General features: G+C 38.5%; 1 protein-coding gene across 21 annotated transcripts in view; it reads left to right on the top strand.

Moving 5' to 3' along the window:
• The window catches only part of SYNE1 (spectrin repeat containing nuclear envelope protein 1), a 294642-nt gene that overhangs the window by 187970 nt on the left and 86593 nt on the right, over positions 1-20079 (top strand). For 18 of the 21 annotated variants that reach the window (XM_048296782.1, XM_048296801.1, XM_048296802.1 and 15 more), the window contains 9 exons: positions 1225-1410; positions 2125-2247; positions 4328-4510; positions 5773-5916; positions 9332-9526; positions 10554-10694; positions 15112-15279; positions 16039-16200; positions 17463-17657. In XM_048296782.1, the coding sequence (XP_048152739.1) occupies positions 1225-1410; positions 2125-2247; positions 4328-4510; positions 5773-5916; positions 9332-9526; positions 10554-10694; positions 15112-15279; positions 16039-16200; positions 17463-17657 (1497 nt within the window). The remainder of the gene's footprint in view (positions 1-1224; positions 1411-2124; positions 2248-4327; positions 4511-5772; positions 5917-9331; positions 9527-10553; positions 10695-15111; positions 15280-16038; positions 16201-17462; positions 17658-20079) is intronic. The other 3 variants (XM_048296785.1, XM_048296793.1, XM_048296789.1) reach the window with 3 other exon arrangements.

Here is a 20079-nt window from a genome sequence, read left to right as displayed (position 1 = left end):
GTGCTAAAGATTTCTTTAACTGTTCCTCCAAGCCTTAAAAATGATTAATTGGTTTTGGACAATTGTTTTGAAGACTGAAATAAAAATACATTGTGGAATAAAAACATGTGAATCAAAGTTCATCTCCATGTTTACTCAAGTAGATTGGTTTCACAGAGGCTTTTGGCTGAATAATGTGTCTGTACACTGTGATTCTGTCACACCAAGCACCTTATTGCAGCTCATACTCTAAAGCTTTAGTTAATCCAAGACGATTTTCAGTTTGGGGTTTTTTTCTTTCTCCATTATGCTAAATTGGAAGAGCCTTTGTTCTCAGCTAATGAGTTCTATACCAAATATTCTCAAACTGATACCTAATGGAAGAGTTTCTTCCAATTGCTTTGTGAACGTTTCACATCAGAGTCATTTGCTGTCCCTGTAATTGTGCAATTTGTGTGTGTGTCTGTGTGGAATGTGTGTGTGCGATCAGTGGGACATTTTTTTAAAGTTCAAGCTTGCCTGGTGTTACATGACTGTGTGAAAGAAATCCAAGTATCATAAGATAATCATGTATCAATAATACCAAAATAAGACTGCATCAATTATGGTTTTTATATATACATTACTTAATTGTCAGTTGCGTTGTCGTATGTTAGTGCAGTGTAGTATGTCACACTTTGTGTTCTGAATAGGAACCTCCAGGCAATTTATCCTGAGGAAAGCTGGAGATAGAATTTCTGGTTTGGTTTTGCTATGGCTTTTTCCCTACTTCAAAATCTGATGATACAGGCTTAACCAATGCCATCCCACACAATACTTCGGCAGCGATTTTTTTAGGCAGCATTAACGACTCCTGCCGTGCTATAACGCTGCACCCAAGTGCTTTCTGCTACTTTCTATTAAGTGCATCAGGCTTCCAGAACAGATCTTCTCCATAGATTGCATATATTATATTTTTACACACAAGTGTGTATAGGGAAACACTAAAATTAATGTATTGGTAAGTACAGCTGCTGAAGCTTCATGACTTAATCTTTTGTTTCTATAAGTCTCTATAAGCTGAAGCACTTCAGCATACATTCAGAACTAAGGATATTGCCTAAGCCTTACAGGAAATCAGAGGAACTTAATCTTAGGCTTATAAATGGGTACACATTGAAGAGTTTGCAGAACAGAAATATCCTTAAAAGATACATGTCATTGAGTCTCAAACCTGACATTCAGTTTGCTTATATCTCCATCTAGAGCATTCTTGATGAGTCTGGAGAGATTCACGGTGATCTTGAGGCCATGAGCGAGAGGATTGATTACCTGGCAAGTGTGTACTGTACTGAAGGAATGTCACAGCAAGTGCTGGAACTGGGGCGGCGGACGGAGGAATTACAGCAGGTTATCAAAGTGCAGCTCCCAAACCTCCAAGATGCTGCCAAGGTAAATGAAAGCAGTTTTTCTAAGTCTAGCTGGCAACTAGGGTGGTGTATGCATCGTATTACTGAGATTATTAGCAGTGAAGATAATCTGTGGTCCATACAGGGCATGACTGTGTTGTCTAAAGTCTGGTGTCTTGCGCTGTTCGAGATACTGCCTTCAGGTGCTGATTCAGATGGGCACAAGATTTCTGCAGGTCCTGTTTTCAGTGCCTTTTCTGGATGGATATGTTTAGGATAATGGTGTGTCTCAAATAGCACTGAGCCCCTATGTTTAGATACTTGAAAAGTGCATTTGTTGACACTTACGTTCTGCTATTTCCTTTATTCTTCTCTTAAGTGATATCTAAATGCTGTTATTTATTAATTTAGATTAGTACTGGACCAGACCAGAATTCCATAGTGTAAGGCCTACCTCTACAAAGGAGTGCAATGAAAAGAATGAACATGCTTTTTCAGTTTTATAAAGTATATGCTGTGTTTGAGATTGAAGTACTTAAAAAAATAACTCTGCCTTTGCAATCCCTTTTTCTAGACTGTCATATGACTGGTATTTTTATCTAATATTTTAAACATTTAAAATTAACTGTCAAAACTATGAATTGTTTTTTTGCACCATATGTAAGGGGGATGTAACTGCAAAATCCAGACAGATATATTTATAGTGATTTCTTTTTTTCTTATTATTCATCCCTGAATCAAATGTGTTACGTTACAGGATATGAAGAAATTTGAAATCGAGCTGAGAGCCCTACAGGCTGCTTTGGAGCAAGCCCAAGCCATGCTGACCTCTCCAGAGCTTGGGCATTTGAGCTTGAAAGAGCAACTTTCTCACAGACAGGTAAAAGACCAGGACCTCAATGTTAGCATTTGAATAGTGTGATCTTACACAAAGGATAGTGAGTGTTGATGAGACTGATTGTTGTGTTTCTTAGGTGGGTCACTCTTTCAGATTGTAGCCGAAAATTACTGCCAAGGAAATAATGGATGGAGCAAGAAGAATCATTCCCTCAGAGGGAATGGTTGAAGTATAATTCTTTATGATGCAATTCTGACAAGTGTGCGTCCAATCCCTTTAATCCATATTAATAATTGTAATGAAGCCCAGTTCTTATGTAGTGCTTTTGGTCAAGAGGTTCTTAAAGTACTTCAAAAGGAGGTCTAGATTGTTACCATCCTTTTAAAGATAGAGATGCAATGATATAGTTTGTTGCTAGCTTCTCCAATGGTAATCTGGAACACTAGGACACAATTCAGGTTTCCTTAAGCCCAGTTACATTCTTGCGTGCTTAGTTGAATTATCTTCATAAGATATTGTGTCTTTCTCTATTGCATTTGATCTGCTATGGAGATTTGTCAGTTTGTTAGTTTGGTCTCAGTTTCGTAACAGGAAAAATAAGGTAAGTTATTGCTTTCTGAGTTTCTTAAGACATGTTTCTTTCTGCAAGCTAATATGGAGATTTAACTGTCTCAGTCTGCCAGTGAAAACTGGATTCAGCAGGTTCACTGTAGGATTAAAATGTGCAGAAAAACATACGGAAGAAAGGTAAATTTGCACAGCTTTTCCTTTTCATTAAAATATGCAGTCTTTATTCCGGGGACTTGAGAACAGATTTCAGAATGTGGCCTTAAAAGAGTGTAAGTGAAACACATCACCCACCATAAGAATAAAAGAACCTGGAGTTTACACTGGGTTTTATGTGTATTCTTTGTCCTGGCTCTAGCAGATCTCACAGTATGAGTTTCTTTTGTACAGAAAGGGGCTGCAGCCCCTCTCCACCTGTTTCACCAGACCAGAGGGGGGATCTTGGAAAGTGCCTGGCTGGCACACAGCCTCCAGGGTGCTTCTGGGTGCTGATTGCACAATAAAAACACCCTTTGCCAGCAGTATGGGGCCTGACAGAGGAGAGGCCCCACCTGTGCTGTCTGAGGAGTATGTCATTATACCGAAACCCTGGTTAGATTATCCACCCTATGTCATGAAACTGCAGAAATAAAAAACAAACCACAATCCTCTCATCAGTATGCACTTCAGACCACTTAGCTATCCTTCTGAATGTGGTATAGGGGAAGGGAGATAACCAGTTTGCCTCACTGTCCAGCTGATTTATATCTATGGAATCTAAAGTCTTTTTCTAATGTGCTAAGGCCCTTTTTATAAACTTTGCCTTTTCCTTTTTTATTTTTTTGTTTTTTCTTTTCCTATCTGTACATACATTAGAACTCCTCCTTTGTAGATAAAAAGAATGGTAATCAAATCTATTCTCCAATCATTGCACTTAGACCCTTCTCATGCATATGAACAGACAGCTTGAATGGACATTGTGTATGGAACAGGCGCTATTAACAAAGGCATCCAGCTTGTGATTATTCAGAGAAAAAGGATTCTGTGTAGCTGTGCTCCTTTCTGTTTGATTGTCTTTTGAATTTTAAGCAACATTTTCAGCCATGGTTTGTGTTTTCAAAGGAAGGTTGTGAATACAATGGGATTCATTTGCTGTTTTGGAAATGTGCTTCTGTGTCCCAGCAGTGAGTTCCACTCAGATTTTAACACTGAGATACGTGTATAGATAAGTTACTCTTGTGCTGCTTTGATTTGTGGATTTTGTAAATCTATTTTTTCAAATCTGTTAATAGAAATATTTTATTACTTAGACACTTAGAAATAGGTACTACTATGCTTTTTCATTAATTATTTTTATACGTAGTATATGGGCTTTTTGCTTAAGTAATCTTTAAAAGAATTCTCATTTCACCATGAGCAATTCCAGAGAAAGTGTGTCTAATTACATTCAATTTGAAAAATAGGTAACAAAATTTTTCCTTTACTGCTTGAGCATACCATTATTTGTCTTTAGCTGCATGAAGTGCTCTGATGGTTCTGAAAAACTGGCTTATTATGGCACTGACTTTGTTTCTAGCATCTGTTGTGTGAAATGGAGTCACTGAAGCCAAAAGTTCAGGCAGTACAAGACTGCCAGAGTGCCCTGAGGATTCCTGAGGAGGTGGTCACCAGCCTGCCCATGTGCCACAGTGCCCTGCGGCTCCAGGAGGAGGCCAGCCGCCTGCAGCACACTGCCATTCAGCAGTGCAACATCATGCAGGCAAGTGCAACTCCAGCCATGAATTACTCAGAGGAACTTGAACAGTGACATCCAAACTGTGATGAAAACGTAGAATTTCCTGTCTCTGTGCATTCCTCTGTTCCATAGTATCATTAGGAATTTCCCCACTAAGTCTCAGTTATTCCTGATTGTCATATTCATGACCGTGTTAATTGTTGATTTACCCATCAAACTCTCACCTCTCCCTGATATTGCTATGATTTTTGTAATGCTGTTAGGATTAACTAGACAAATAACTAATACACAATTGTATGCGGGTTAATTTTATAAGATATATGATCAGTTAATAAAATTAGTATAATATTACAACGTCAGCTGCTTCTGAAGATTGCATAAAAACTATTGAGTTAATTAAATAACTTTCTAGTATAAAAATAATTATTTTTATTTTCTTTATTTATAATTTATATATATATTTGTTTCCTGATTTTGGAATCATTCAACATCTAGTAAATTTGTATTTTCAAGTTTTGCTAAATACGAGTAAACTAGATTCTCTTTGATAGTTTGCATTTATAATTAAACATGTAAAAGGTATTTCCAAAGAAGAGAATAAGCTTTTCTTCTCTGCTACTTAGTGATAGGAATATACATAGCATATTCCATAGGCTAGGGTGCAACTACAAAGTTTCAAGTTAGATAACAGAAGAGACTTTTGATGATAAGGATAATTAATGGTACCTAAATACAAGAAAGGTTACAGTGTCACACTGAAAATTTTAAAAATGGGTTAGACAAACTGCTCATGCATCTATAATAGAAAGAACTGATACTACACTGGTAGGATAATTATCTGAATCAATCTTCATAATCCTCTCCCAGTTGAATTTTCTGTAAAATCTAAGCTTTTCTTATAGTCATAAATGAACACCTAAAGTGAAAAAGCAAATGAAAATGCTTTATAGTAAAACCATGAGACTAATCAAGGCTATCTTCTTGTCGGTATGTTTGGTTCAGGCACTTGTTGAATCAGAAGTTATAGCACCTTACATTGGAAATCTAAAATACCAGGTTATGTGGACTGTGGTTTTGGGAAGTACTTAAATAAACGAAACCTTTCAAATCATTGCAGTTCACAATATTTATGAATAGACCTTTTCCTGACTATACTCCTGCTTTGCTTATCAAGATGTGAGTGTCAGATGTAAATTTTTTCCACTGCAGTAGGGAGATCTGTCATGCTTAGACTAAGTAAAAACTAATTTTCATGTAGACACTCAATCTTTTTTTCTCTTCTCTAGGAAGCTGTGGTTCAATACGAGCAATACGAGCAAGAAATGAAACATTTGCAGCAGATGATAGAGAGTGCCCATCGTGAGATCCAAGACAAGCCAATAGCAACCAGCAACATCCAGGAACTCCAGGTCCAGATTTCACGTAATGAGGTATGAGAGCCAAAATGCATCAAAACTTCGGGCTCGGTCGCAGCTCACTGACCCAAACAACTTTTCATAAGCAACAGTCATAAGTTAGCTGAGTTGCTTTTCAGACTTCCTCAAGGCTAGTTGAGCAGATAGACAATACCAGATAGGAAACTCCTGCTATTGGTACAATGGGGAGAATTCATTTGTTCATTCCGTTAGGTATATCCTAACCTTCGGACAGCATTATGATAAACAAAAGCATTGCATAATTAAGGGACAGTTAACATTAGAACTTGAGTGAGGAGTGTCCCAGAAGTCAAAGTTCAGCAGTTTGTCAGATAATCACAACTAGTTTGGTGATCCATATGTACGTATGTATATCCTAAAGTACTTGTACATATGCACATGTATATCCTCAAGTACTTGCTCATTTTCATCCCAGTGACATTCTGTAAAGAATACCAAGAGACTTGAGTCAAAGGAAATCCATACTAGATTTGGAGGAAAACTGCTCCATTCACTCCAAAGGTTTCTTTAAAGAAGTCTTTGTTGGGAAGATTTTTGTGCTCTGGAGTTGCGGGTCCTGCCCACAAACTCATGGATCATAAGTCAGGATAGTCTCTGTGCAGCCTTCTTGCTGTGCTGTCTTGAGAGCTTTTCCTGAGCCCCTTTCCCCTCCACCTGTCTGTTGTGTAATTCTTGGGATAGAAAATCTCTTTGTGTCACTTTTGGCACCAGATGGCACCATTTCTTTATCTTTGAATTAAAGCTATCCCTCCTGTTGTGTAATATAACCTAATGTTACATGTGTTTCTCATTTTTTCCATCCAGTTGTTACAGGAGTTGCTTAGTATAAATTCAAGAGCAGTTTGCATAAACAAATACTTCTGCTTTTTTAGTATTGAATTGATAATGCTACTATTCTCTATTCAAATGTTCTGGAACAGCAAATGCAGGGGAGTGACTTCAGCGATTCAGGGTAATATTGCTGGAGGAAGGAATGGTGCTGCAGGCAGGAAGGAATTAAAAATGGGGCAGCTTGAAGTTTCATGTGCATTTGAGCAAGTTTAGTAGCTAGGAGTGGTCCTAAACATCTGCAGGAAGATAGCAGCTTTATGCTTTATGCTAATGCCCGTGTTGGCATCAGGCAGAATGGACAGACTTCATACTTGCAAGCTTTCCACATTTAGGTGTAAGGGGTTTTGAAAGACTGAGATAAGCATATTTTTGGCTCATGTTTTCTCTGCTAAATACCTGTGAAATAGCATAACATGAAGTGGATATTCTGAACTGTGTATTACTAGACTACTTCAAAAGTCAAGTCTGTCAAGATGTTTGTTATGTGTGTTACTAATTTAAGAAAGTATCAGTTACCACATTCCCTGTTTAAGTCTGTATGTAAAAACTTGAAGGGACATTTGCGGTAGCTATATTTAGAATTAAAATAAGAGGAAGGAAGAAAGTAGAAGGAAGTTACGTCTTGATTTTTAGGAAGCTTGTATTAATATGCTTGTATGCAAGTACATGTCTACTGACCCATGTTTCTTTAGCGTTTCAGTAAGAATATGGGCAAGTATCTCCATACTTGTTAATTATTTTAATGGATAATACAGTACCTCATGGGACATTGCTTTTATAAGATGCTTTATTATTTTTAGTTTTCTTTTGCAATCACATTTTTTGCTTACTCTTCCTTGTTTTCAGTTAAAAGAGGTATTTTAGATACTCAGTGCATTGAACATTAATACCACAAATGTCATTGCACTTCAGTAATGTGATGGAATAAAGTGAGTATACTGAATGACAGTAATTTTCTACTGAGGTTCAGATATGTCATTCATTGAGCATTAGTGAATGACAGGTATTTGCCAAAGAGCAAATAACTGTTCGAGCTGATAGACACTAAATTTGTGGCTTGATTTGATTCCAGCTTGGTTTTTGACTATTCTGCTTGATGTTTTATAATCAAGACTTTTCTTAGTCTCCAAGGAAAGCTTTGGAGCACCAAGAGAGGTCCTTTTGTTGCTGACATGACAGATGGTGACAAGGTGCCATTGAAACTCAAGTAGTGACGTGTCATCCTCAGTCTTGGAGCTGTTTCAATTCCTAACTTGGTATTTCTTGCAATGAGTGTTCTGCACGGTAATTTTGAAGAATTTTCTTACTGAAAATTTCATACAGCTAAAAAAACTTTTAATTTATCAGCCTGAAGCAGCAGTCTTACTTACTTTTGAAAAGATATTGTAATAATATATTATTATGCCTACTAGATCTGGCAATTCCTGTTGCTATTTTTCCTTGAAAACTTGTGGGTTTTGAAGAAGTAAAAGCAGATATAAAAATGAAGCAGAAATATATACTTGAACAAATAATCACCAATTTAGTAGGCGAGCTTTTACAAATGTTTTCACTTTCTAGATCAAAACTCAAACTTGCCACTGAGCATCTAGGGAGACAGGAGCAGTAGCTTCAACAGAAATATGAAACACTTCCACCATTTTTTATTTGAAGTTATATTAATTGAAAGCTTTGAAACTGGACACTGAATGGGGTAACAGTGTAGGGAAGGAGAGAAGACATGAATAGTCATAAGGCTACTCTTTTTTATCTTTCTTGTCTAAAAAAATTTAAGGTGTTTGGCCACATAAATAGACCATTTCCTAAGCATAAAACCCCCAATATTTTAAAATACACTCTGCTTTAAGCCAGATTCCCCATCTCTTTCCAAAGAAAGGTTAGTCCTGTGCAGCTCAACTTCCAACTCAGTAGATTTACACAAAACCAAAACAAGATTAAAATACATCTTATCCAAACAGTGACAAAAAGCAATCCAGTCTGCATTTAATCTTATTATGTGACTGATTGTTCCTATCACATTTGAGCCTGTTAGACCCTGTGAGTTATTGTTTAGACAATTCATTCTTTCTGGTTAGAGTTGAATGGGGCATTTTTTGCAGTTGTGGCTACTACATGACCTCATTTCCCTGGCATGCACTATGCAGGGGAGCTTCATCTTCCTCACATAAATGGAAGTAGATAGGGGGCGGGAGCGGGGGGAGAATAGGACAGGAAGAGGGAGAGATGCTCCCCTTTGCTGCAGCGTGAAGCTTACAGGCATGGGCTGAGGTTCAGGCAGGAGGCGAACGTGAGGCGTCCCTCCGTCCCTCCCTCGCTGCGCTCTGCGGAGCCGCGCCCGCGGAGCCTTTGGCAGCCGCCGCTCCGGAGCTGCCGCTCTGCGGTTTCGCAGCGCGGCCGGACGCGCCCGGCTGGGTCCCTGCGCTGGCGACATCCTGCTCGTCAGCAGAGCGGCAGCGCTACCATGGTATTGGCTGCGCTTGGAGGGGCAGCTTCAGTTCGCCGCGGAAGCTGAAATGCCGCCGGTCCTGTGGCCTTTCCCGGCTGCATCAGCATTAGGGGAAAAAAAATGTTTCCTCAGGAGCTGGCTCAGAAGATCAAAGGATACCAGGAGCAAATTGCTTCTTTGAATTCCAAGTGCAAGATGCTGACAATGAAAGCAAAACATGCCACCATGCTGCTGACAGTGACAGAAGTGGAGGGGCTGTCCGAGGGAATGGACGAACTGGATTCCGACCTCCTCCCAGCACACCCCACTCATCCCTCGGTGGTGATGGTAAGCAATCCATTGGTCACTGTACTCATTATCTGAGCTGCTTCCTCTTGCATCATGACAGCACCTCTGTGTAACAAATTGCGACAGCTCACATCTACTTTAGCTTTTGAAATGGCTGTAGTGTAGCAAACCAAACAAGTTGTAGTTTCCCTTTACTGTATTTTGCTTTATATGCATTTTGAAGACTTGTTGATAAAGGATGAAGTTCTTTAATAGACAAATACGTGAAAGTTGTGTTCAGTAATATGCAAATACTGTGCTTTTTTTTTTTTTTTGTAGCTATCAGCATTCAAGAACAAATGCTAAGAAATTGATGAGTTGCAGGAATAAAACCAGAATAAATATTATTTCATTAGATGTTGCAGTGTGTAGACTTTTCACACATTAAAATGTTGGTGTGATAATTGACAGTATGCTGCTGTATTCTCAGATGAGTGTGTTGGAAATGAAAGCTAAGTACTGCCACAGGCCTAATGTTTGACTTACTTTGCTTTTGTTTGTTTCATTACAAACATTCTGCTGATGCTACTGGGATTTTTTGTCTGAGTGTCAGACTTCAGGATTTATCCCTGTATAACAACATTGGGGAAGGAAGAAGGTTATGTTTGAATAGTGGGTTGTGTATATTGTATATTTCAAGTCTGTTCCTTGTTGTTCTAACCAGACCTGGATACTGAGACAAATGGTGCAGTATTTTGTAGCTCTTCACAGTATTTCTGTATGCAGCAGTGATTGTATTAGAAGACATTTAGGCAAACCTGAATTTGTTATTACTGAGTTGCTTGCTCTACATTGTCTTTTAAAATCCGTTAGGGTACAGGAGAGCGTTTTTATACTGAAGTATGGCAAGTAAATGAGAGTATTTATTCAACAGATTTCTAAACTGGTAAATGTAGGAGCATGAAGCATGACTAATTAATATCATGGTAATTCTGGCCATGTGTTGTTTTGATCTCAGTCTAAGTCAAGCCTCAGCTGAGGTAACTGATTTTCTTCCTGTGCTCTGGGGTTGCTTTTCCTGTGGCAGATGACTGCTGGTCGCTGTCACACGCTGCTCTCCCCTGTCACTGAGGAGTCTGGGGAGGAGGGAACCAACAGTGAGATTTCTTCTCCACCTGCCTGTCGCTCTCCCTCACCTGTGGCTAATACAGATGCTTCTGTTAACCAGGTACCTCTCTCTTGGCATTCATTCAGCTTTTATCTCAGATGTACATGGTTCCATTCCACAGGTGGTTTATTTAATCCTCTGAGATAATATTTAGCTATAGCTCCAAGGAACTGAGGCTTCACCTCTTACCAAACAGAACCTTCAGGTTCTGGTTCAAAATGGATACAGATACTGACTTCTGAGTTGAAATTGTATAAAACTGGTGTTAAGCTATTCATGATTTTTAAGAATAAATTTTAAGTTACAATTGCAACGTCACCAGTGTTTTCTACTTATAACCTAATTTTTATTTTCTCAGTAGTACTCAATGGAATCTTGCATCCTGAGAAAAAAAGCCTTTTTGTACTCCCCACAATGAAACATTGCATTATGCCCGTATCCATCTATCTTACTGTACCATTGCCATTGTGGCACTGAAGTCACAGCCTGATATCTTCCACTTAATACCATTTCAGTTATTAACTTTCATGTGGGTTTTTTTCATGTACTCTTCATTCCAACATTGTTCATTTTCATGGCAGTCTGTTTTAAGTGCCAATGAGGTAGATCAGTGAAATAACCAACATTAGATTTTAAATCAAAACTGAGGGCTCTTGCACTTCTAATAGGAGCAAGTGTGTATCAGTATTGATTAAAATGTAAACATTGAGCCAGCGCATTGAGTATCATGCCCATAAAGTCACACATAAAATGTTATGCTTTAGAAACTTAGAAATGAGCCTTAGAAGCTGTCATCACTTTACTGAATTCACCATGTTCTGGACTTTGTAGCTGATTGGTTGGTTTTGCATTTGTGACTGCTTCCAAAGTTGACCCCTGCAGACTTGAAGGTTAGAATGTGTTGTGTTGCATTGCTGAGTAGAATTAGACAAGTTTGAGCAAGATGCTCATTGATTTCTTCTGCTAATTTCAGAAGTGCATATGGTGCTATAGAAGTTGCTAAATATAAGATCTAAGAAAGAATACTAATGTAAGATAGTAAGAGTGGTGACAAAATCATCAGTGGTGTACAAAAAAAGTATGGTGTCCTATGACACCATTAATTAGTGAAGGAATTAAAGGACCAAAAGCAGCTTGCTTCCTAATCAACAAAGCCAATGTCAGGTCATTACTTTCTCTGAAAATGTAAAACAAGTCAAACAGCTCCAGTCACTCAGACAATAAGGAAAGCACAGTGAAGATGCTGTTGCACCATGAACTGACACCAAAATACGAGTTTTAGAATAAGTGGTTTACTAGTGCAAAATTGAACAAAAAGATCATGTCTTTCATTTAGCGGAAGATTTTTGGGAGACATAAAGTTGATGCTGTTACAGTAATCTTAAAAACTTAGAGCAGAAGTTTTCTTCAGTGTGGTTAATGTTGAAATGAACTGCATGTATTAAACAACAAGCGGAAGAACATTCCAAAATGCAGTGGTTTACTTACAAAATTCTTAGGTTCACATTCACATGAGATTAAAGAAGCTATGAAACTGCCAGTGCTGGTCATGATGAATGCCCAGGGAGACTTCAGGAAAGACGGTTAAAAAAAATATCCTAGACATTAGTGAACTAGGAGCTCAAATGTAAGTTATAAACATTTTGTATTTTTACAACAAATCAGCAAAATCATTTGTAAATACTTTGTTTTTAAAAGTAGCCAGAGTTAAGAACTAATTTCTCACAGGAAGACCACCTGCAAACTACCAGAAGAAAATGTGAACAGGAACTCTAGAAAGTGAAGAATAACATGAACTTAGTCTTTGGAAAAAGATATAAAACTCTTCTGAAGAGGCAGCTGGGGAGGGTGTTCAGACTGCTTTTTAATTCCTGAGTCCTGAGTCCTGAATAACTATCTGTAGTCTTTCGTCAGTTCATGATCATCTCTTAATGGTGAAACATAGGTAGTCTGAATTCAGGTATCTACATACTGGTTTTATATTTCTAAAAAGTAATGAAAATACAAAATAAGTGCCAGCTGCTTGTTAGTGAAGTAATGGGGTTATGTATTTAAATAGATTAAAACAAGAGCAGAAATACAAGGAAGTGACAATTCTAGCACTATTATAAGTTTAAAAAATGCCTGTTCTTTTTCAGAACCTCCTCTAAAAACAGGGGAGGGGGAAACTATAAAGGTGTTAACATTGGAAACACTGAGAAATTTCATAGTATATAAAATATTGGCGGTAGTTAACAGTACTGAAATGCAGTTCATTTTGATGTTTAGCCAAATTAGACACTTCATCTGTACCACAATACTGAATGAGAATCCTTTGGGGCTATATCTTCTTGCACTTACCGAAAGATGTACTTGATTAAAATTTGACACACTTTTTAAAAGTGTCTTCCTGATATACAATGCAGAGCAGTTGAACTGGAAAAGCTGAAGTGTTGGCACAATGCCCTGTAGGCCACAGCTGATCCTGTGATCCAAGTCTTATGCACTGGGTCACTGTTAAATGCTTCTCTATCTCCTTGTACACAGCTTACTTAAGGATTCTTTCTCTTTCCCTAATGAATATTCATGTAAGGTGCTGTCAGCCCTCCTTACATATCTTACGAAATCTAAACACATTCTTTTGCCCCTACATTTAACAACAACACTTGACTACTGTTCATTGGCTACTTTTCATAAAAACAGCCATGAGATAGTAGGGCCTTTATAGGGGCAACAAAATCTTTTACTTGCATGAACATCTGGATTCCTGCTATCATCAGGTGAAAGTTCTGCCAAAGAGAAGCTGTCATGTTGTATACTCGCGAAAGCAGTTGAAAAGAGGGGAAAGGGACTGCTTTTCCTTCTCTGTGAAAGCAAACCCTTTATTCTGAAAACCACGTTAAGAGGTCACAGAAGCATTGACCTTGAGAGAGGAGTAGCAAAGGGTGGAGAGTAGCTTCAGGCAAGGCAAAATGAGAAGTTGCTCCCACTGGTGCAACTTCTCACCGTTACTTGGAAAGATCACTTGTGGTCAGAGTGAAAAATTCTGAAATTGCAGTACTGAATGCTGTGCTAAGCTGTTACCTATTCTATGCGGGCTCCTGGACATCATAACACTTTCATCCTTAAATTTTTCAAGTTTCCCAATTATTGTCTTTGAAGAAGTACCTCATCTGACACTTTTGGACTGTTTGATGGGAGTGATCTGGTTTCTGTGCTCTTCCAGAGCCTGTCTGGTTTTGTTCACACATGGTATTAGATAACATATTTGATTCTGCTCCAGATTAGGATCCTTATTGTACTCTGAGATCCAGTACCTCAGAATTAGTCTTGTTTAGTACCTAACTTTTATACATCTGTACAGAATCACTAAATGACTGAAGTTGAAGGGACCTCCAGAGATCATCTGACCCAACACCCTTCCTCAGGCTGGACCATGTACAGCAGGTTGTCCAGGACTATGTTCAGGTTGATTTTGGGTGTCTGCAAGGATGGAGACCCTGCAACTTCCCCGGGCAACCTGTCCCCGTGCTCAGTCACCCTAACAGTAAAAAAGTGTTCCCTGATATTCAGAGAGAATCTCCTGTGCTTCATTTTGTGCCCATTGCCTCTGTTCCTGTCACTGGGCACCCCTGAAAAGAGCCTTTTTTTGTCTGCTGTGCACCCTCCCTTGAAGGCAGCATTTTTCACCTCCCAAATAATGTGTTGCTAACTGTCATACATGGTTTCAGTTTTAAATAATCCTTGTCATCAAGTCTGCTTTTCTGACCTAAGTATAGATACTGTACTTGTTTCCTTAATTCTACATTTTCTGTAGATGTTTTCAGTTGTCATCTGCAACAGTTGAAGAAATCTCCATACACTAAGTATAGAAGTTCTGGTGAGAAATAATTCCACTCTGAATTTTCATTGGTGGTTTGAATGTTTGCCCATTTCCTTAGCACTTTTGGTCCCTTTTCTCAATATCTTTAATAAGTTAGTTGAGGCTCCTTGTTTTTTTGAAAGCTTACAATAAGCTGATGCTTCATACTCTTTCTTGCCTCATTTACCAGTCCTCCAGCATATTCCTTTTAGGTTCTTCTGCTGCTCTTTCTGTGATAGTGTTCATTAGGGTGGTATTTGCCACCTACGGTGCCATAACCCACTGTCTTTTGTGATGGGTTTTCCCCCATGGGTAGTTCTGATGATGCTGGAACAACACTCCCATTTGTAGCACTTCCCCTCCCAGCCTTCCCATGAATGTCCACAGTTGCCTTCTGCACCTCCTAGCTAATATGAACATGAAAAAGAAGTGTCCAAAATACTCATCATAGTGAAGGTCCAAAACATGTTCAGTCTGCTACTATTAAATATTGATTTACTGTGTCATTCAGAGGTTTCCTGGTGGTTTTGGCTTTGTGGGCTTTATTTTAATGGACGTATGCAGTGGGACAGTATGGGGAGGATAATATGCAATAATGTGCAGTTGAAAGTGCAATAATGTACTTCGTGCTTGTAGGACATTGCTTATTACCAAGCCTTATCTGCTGAACAGTTGCAGACAGAAGCTGCTAAAATTCAACCCAGCACCTCAGCTACCCAAGAGTTTTACGAACCAGGCTTAGAATCATCTGCTAGTGCCAAATTGGATGATTTGCAGCGTTCTTGGGAAACACTGAAAAATGTGGTAAGTTTTCATCTGGAGGATTCAAAATTATTGGCTAGCTTGTAAGGAATAAAATTCAAATAACTGTTTTCAGCTAATAGTCTCTGCAGTTTTTGGTTTTCAGATGGTTACTTGAATTGTTAGTTGTGATATATTATTTTTGTTCGTTGTGTGAAAGCCTGTGCAAGATGGACTTCCATTAAGAAAAACAAGAGTCATTAAAGCTGATAGTTGTCTTCAGAAATACTGGCTATTGACAGACTATATTCCTTAATCTAATAAGGATACCAAATCACGCTGGATGAGTTGGCAAAAAAGGCCCAAGAATCCAGTTTCTCCAAATAATGAATTAACACATTTCTGTATAGTTTTGCACCATAATCATTCAGTGATGTATGAAAATGGTCAGGGATTTGATCAGATGCTATAAATTTTAATTCCTTTCAGAGGCACAGTAGCTGTTATGGGCTATTAAGAACTATGTGTCTAGCAAATAGTGTACATCCATGTTTGAGTGCATGAAATCTAAAAGAATGCATGAGAATGTGCATAGGTTTTCCCTGCTTTATTTCCATTTTTTCCAGCAACAGACCCTAGAATTTGGTGGAATTTAAGTAAATAAATACTTTTAATAGGGATGTTTTTCTTTATAATTTATACTCTTGAAAAATTGTTGCAAGTTTTTTTGCTTTAGTCTCTTAAGCTTTGGGATATAAGAAGCCGACTAAATAGCAAATCCTGTGTGAGAGGTCAGAATTTACACTTTCCATTCTTCTTCAGATCAGTGAAAAGCAGCGCACACTCTATGAAGCTCTTGAGCGTCAACAGAAGTATCAGGACACACTCCAGTCTATATCCACAAAGATGGAGACCACTGAAATCAAACTAAATGAGAGCTTGGAACCAGCCAAAAGCCCAGAGAGCCAGATGGCTGAGCATCAGGTAAAATCTTCCATGTGAAGAGTCGGGGGAGAGTACACATTGCCTGCATATCTTCTGTTCTGTTTTTTAGACGGTAACGTTCTTCATGGCTGGATACCTCAAAAATACACATTTGTTGCATGAACCTTCTCTGTTAACTGTATGTCTTGCCTTTCTGGGCTTCCTGCTGTTCTAAAGGTGGTGTGTTGGGGATTCTTTTAATAAGGAGCCTTTTTGAAAGAAGTAGTATAGATAGTAAGAGTTTGTCTAATTGAAGTTTTCAGCAAAAGCTTTTGTCCAAGATTGTTTCCAGTGACAGCTATACACACTATTCTTCAGCATCATTGCTGAAGAGTATTTATAATGTTGCCAGATACTAAGATCGTAACCAATACTGATGCATTGTATATTAATCAAAATGAATTTTTCACCTTGTTAAACAAAACAAACCAAAAGCACACAAAAATTCCCTCACAAGGGAAGTCTCAAGGAATAGTGCTCTGAATAATAAGAGTATTCTTTATTATATAACCCATCTGACATCTGTCTAAGTTTTAATCACCTAAGCCTTCTATGTGATAGCTTTAATCTATCTGACAGGGCCAGTTCTCATTTCAGCAGAAACTCCATGACTTGAAAAGAATGAAATTTGGCTTTTGTAGCATTGTGTGATGTCTTATGCATCCAGTGCATATATTCTGTCAGATATGAAAGTAAAGTATCGCCTCAAAGGTATTGGTAGCGTGCCATCCTTTTGTAGGTATCTTGAAAACTGATTCATGGTATACGAAAGTAGGAACTTAGTTTCCACCATGGAGTAAATCTCTGATTATTTACGTCTGTAGCTGGATGTTCTTTGTCCAGTTAGAAGATTTTAGGCTGGAAGCTAACACATGCACCTATTTTTCTCTCACAAACACACACTTACTTGTTCATTATCTTTACCATGAGTACTAGAATGCCCTGCAGATAATTTATTGGAAGAATAAATTTCCAATTTCCAAAATAATTCCTTGTGGTATGTTTGAAATTCAAGATATGTAATTAAATCCATATTTAAGTAACCAGATACATGATCCTGTCTTAATCCTCTAAAAGCAGGACTCAGTCCTTTGGAATACTGTCTCTACCATACCAGCAGTGATACTCTGCACTACTCTGTGTTCCTCATGCCTCCCCCAGGATAGTTGCCTTGAATTTTATATTTAGTCAGTGCCTCCTGAAATACTTTCTTGTCACTGGTAAACGAAGCAAATGCATTCTCTGCTCTCATTTCTAAATAGGCTTTGATGGATGAGATTTTAATGTTGCAAGAAGAAATCAGTGAGCTTCAGACATCATTAGGCCAGGAGCTTATTTCAGAACCACTGGATGCAGAAGGTGCTGATCAGATGGCATTGCAGTCCACCCTCACAGTCTTGGCAGAACGAATGGCCACAATTCGAATGAAGGCATCAGGAAAACGACAGCTATTAGAGGTACAAGAAAAAATATCACCAATATTCTTAGTCGCCATAAAAAAAAAGTATTTTTCAGTTCTGCTTATGTCTCACAATTCCTTTCAGTAATAAATTACCAATCTTTTTTTAGTGAGCTCCTCATCTTAATGCTAAGTAGCCAGAAAGAACTTGGAGCACACATATATCTTCCAAGTTCCTTTTGGCGATATTTAGCTGTATGGATATATATATCTCCATAAGTGCTATATATATATGTATATATATTTATGTGCTGTGTATATATATATGCGTGTGTGTGTATGTATATATAAATGAAGTAATGAAGTGCAGATGTTAGAAGTCATATTGCCTACAGTAAACTTTGGAGGAGTCACCTCTAGGCTGGGAGACAAGAGAAGAGAGAAAGCTTAAAACAAGAAATAACTCCTCTTCCAAATCTTTGCATTGCTGTCTACACTCATCTTCCCAGTGATTTGCATGCAAACTTTTTTTCATGGAAGATGCACCCCTTTATTTCTTTGCCTACCAACTTTACCAAGAATCTTTTAATGCTAAGGGGATTTTTTAAAGCCCTTTTCAAATAGGAATGTTGCTGTGTATATTGTACAGGTGAGAATGTGCAGTCATGCTAAAGCTGGTTACAGTTTGACTGCTTTGAACACTTCAGGACAGCTTATTGCTGTACTGCTAAGAACTGCAGTAGTGAATTCACAAACACAGCAACTCCTGCCTTCATATGTTCCAGCAACAATTGATTCAGAGAAGCAGAGTGAGAATTGGCTGTGTGGACCTAAGGTGTGGTGCTTAGTTGCCAGCTGGGGTTAAACCAAGACACTGGATTACAGCAGAGTCTCAGGGTGCTTCAGCTGCTTTAGTTCTGTCCAGTCACCTGGGATAGTGAACAGGTCATTAGAAAATATGTTTGTTAAGTCTTAAAATAACAAAATTGCACTAAGTTTTTCCTTCTCAGAAGAAAAATAGCTTTAATTAATAATGAGGAGTTGGAAGTAGAATAGGGGATCTAGCTGTTTATAGTTATCCCATACAGGATCTAACAAACATCTTGGTAGTACTTAGGAGATGATAACTAATAATTTCAAGATAATAATGAGTCAAATGTATTACTCGTAACTGTGATTAGGATTCTGACAGTTACTTCAATACAATACCACAAGTATTCCCTAAGAATCCTGGCTGGGAAATCTATATGATATGTACACAATATTCAGTCATTTAACCTGTGTACTTCATAGCTCTGATTTCACAGATAAAATCTTCTAGAACATCCCAGGGAAGTAAATGTAGAAATAAAGATAGAACAGGTAATGAAAATATTCTGCTGTTGAAGGTGTGAACTGCTAGTATTGTTCTTTCTGGAGACCTAATTGAAGTAACTAGCATTTGAGAACTGTTCAGGTCTGGGTTATTTGAGACATCTAAAAACTACTCTTTAAATTATTCTAACAGCAATTTTTAATTTTTCTGCTGAAACTGAGCATTCAGAAAAGCTGTGCAAACACTTCCTGTGTGAGGAAGTTGCCCTGCTCATTTGAGTCTGAATTCCCTTACAAAGTGTTGTAGGTTGACCCTGCCAAACACCCACCCTCACTACTCTCTCCTGTGCAATGGGTTGAAAATAGAAGGCAGACAAAAAGACTCATGGATCAAGATAATGACAGCTTAAACAGGGTAAGGAAAAGCTGTGCATGCAAGCAAGGAATGAGGAACTCATTCACTACTACCCAATCAGCAGGCAGATGTTTAGCTACTTTCCTGGAAAGTTCAGCATGTGTTTCTTGGGAAGACAAACACCATAACCACGAATGCCCCTCCCTCCCTCCCTTTCCCTGGGCTTTTATTGCTGGGCATGATCTCATCTGGTATGGAATATCCCTTTGGTCAGTTCGGATTCGCTGTCCTGGCTATTTCATCTCCCAGCCTTTTGCCCACTCACAGCCTACTGGCCATTGTGAGGGGCAGACAGAAAGAAAGCCTTTATGCTGTGTTCAGCAGTAGCCATAACATTGCTGTGTTATCAGCACAGATTTAACCACAGCAGCAAAGCACTGTACAGACTGCAACGAAGTTAACTCCATCGCAGCCAGATCCAATACAATCTTCTCCCTTTGTTCCTTAATATTTGCACCATGCTTAGGTTTCACATTATCTGATGCAACTAAGTATCCTCTGACCATCCCATTCATTTTCTTATTCCAAAAATCTCCTCTACTCTCTCCAGAATTCAGTATCTCTCTTGTACTGGGGAGCCCAGAACTAGAGATAGTACTCCAGGTGTGGACTCACCAGTGTTAACTAAAGGGGCAGGATCACCTCCCTCATCCTGGTGGGAACAGTCCTAAAGCAGCCTCAGACGCCACTGGCCTTTTCTTCCACATTGTTGGGTCATGTTCAAAAGGACCCCCAGGTTCTTTTCTGCCAA

Source organism: Corvus hawaiiensis, chromosome 3 (assembly GCF_020740725.1).
Source record: "Corvus hawaiiensis isolate bCorHaw1 chromosome 3, bCorHaw1.pri.cur, whole genome shotgun sequence".
NCBI classification, from domain to species: Eukaryota; Metazoa; Chordata; class Aves; order Passeriformes; family Corvidae; genus Corvus; species Corvus hawaiiensis.
The sequence above is the reverse complement of the archived record's forward strand: the minus strand, read 5'-3'. Positions and strand labels throughout refer to the sequence as shown.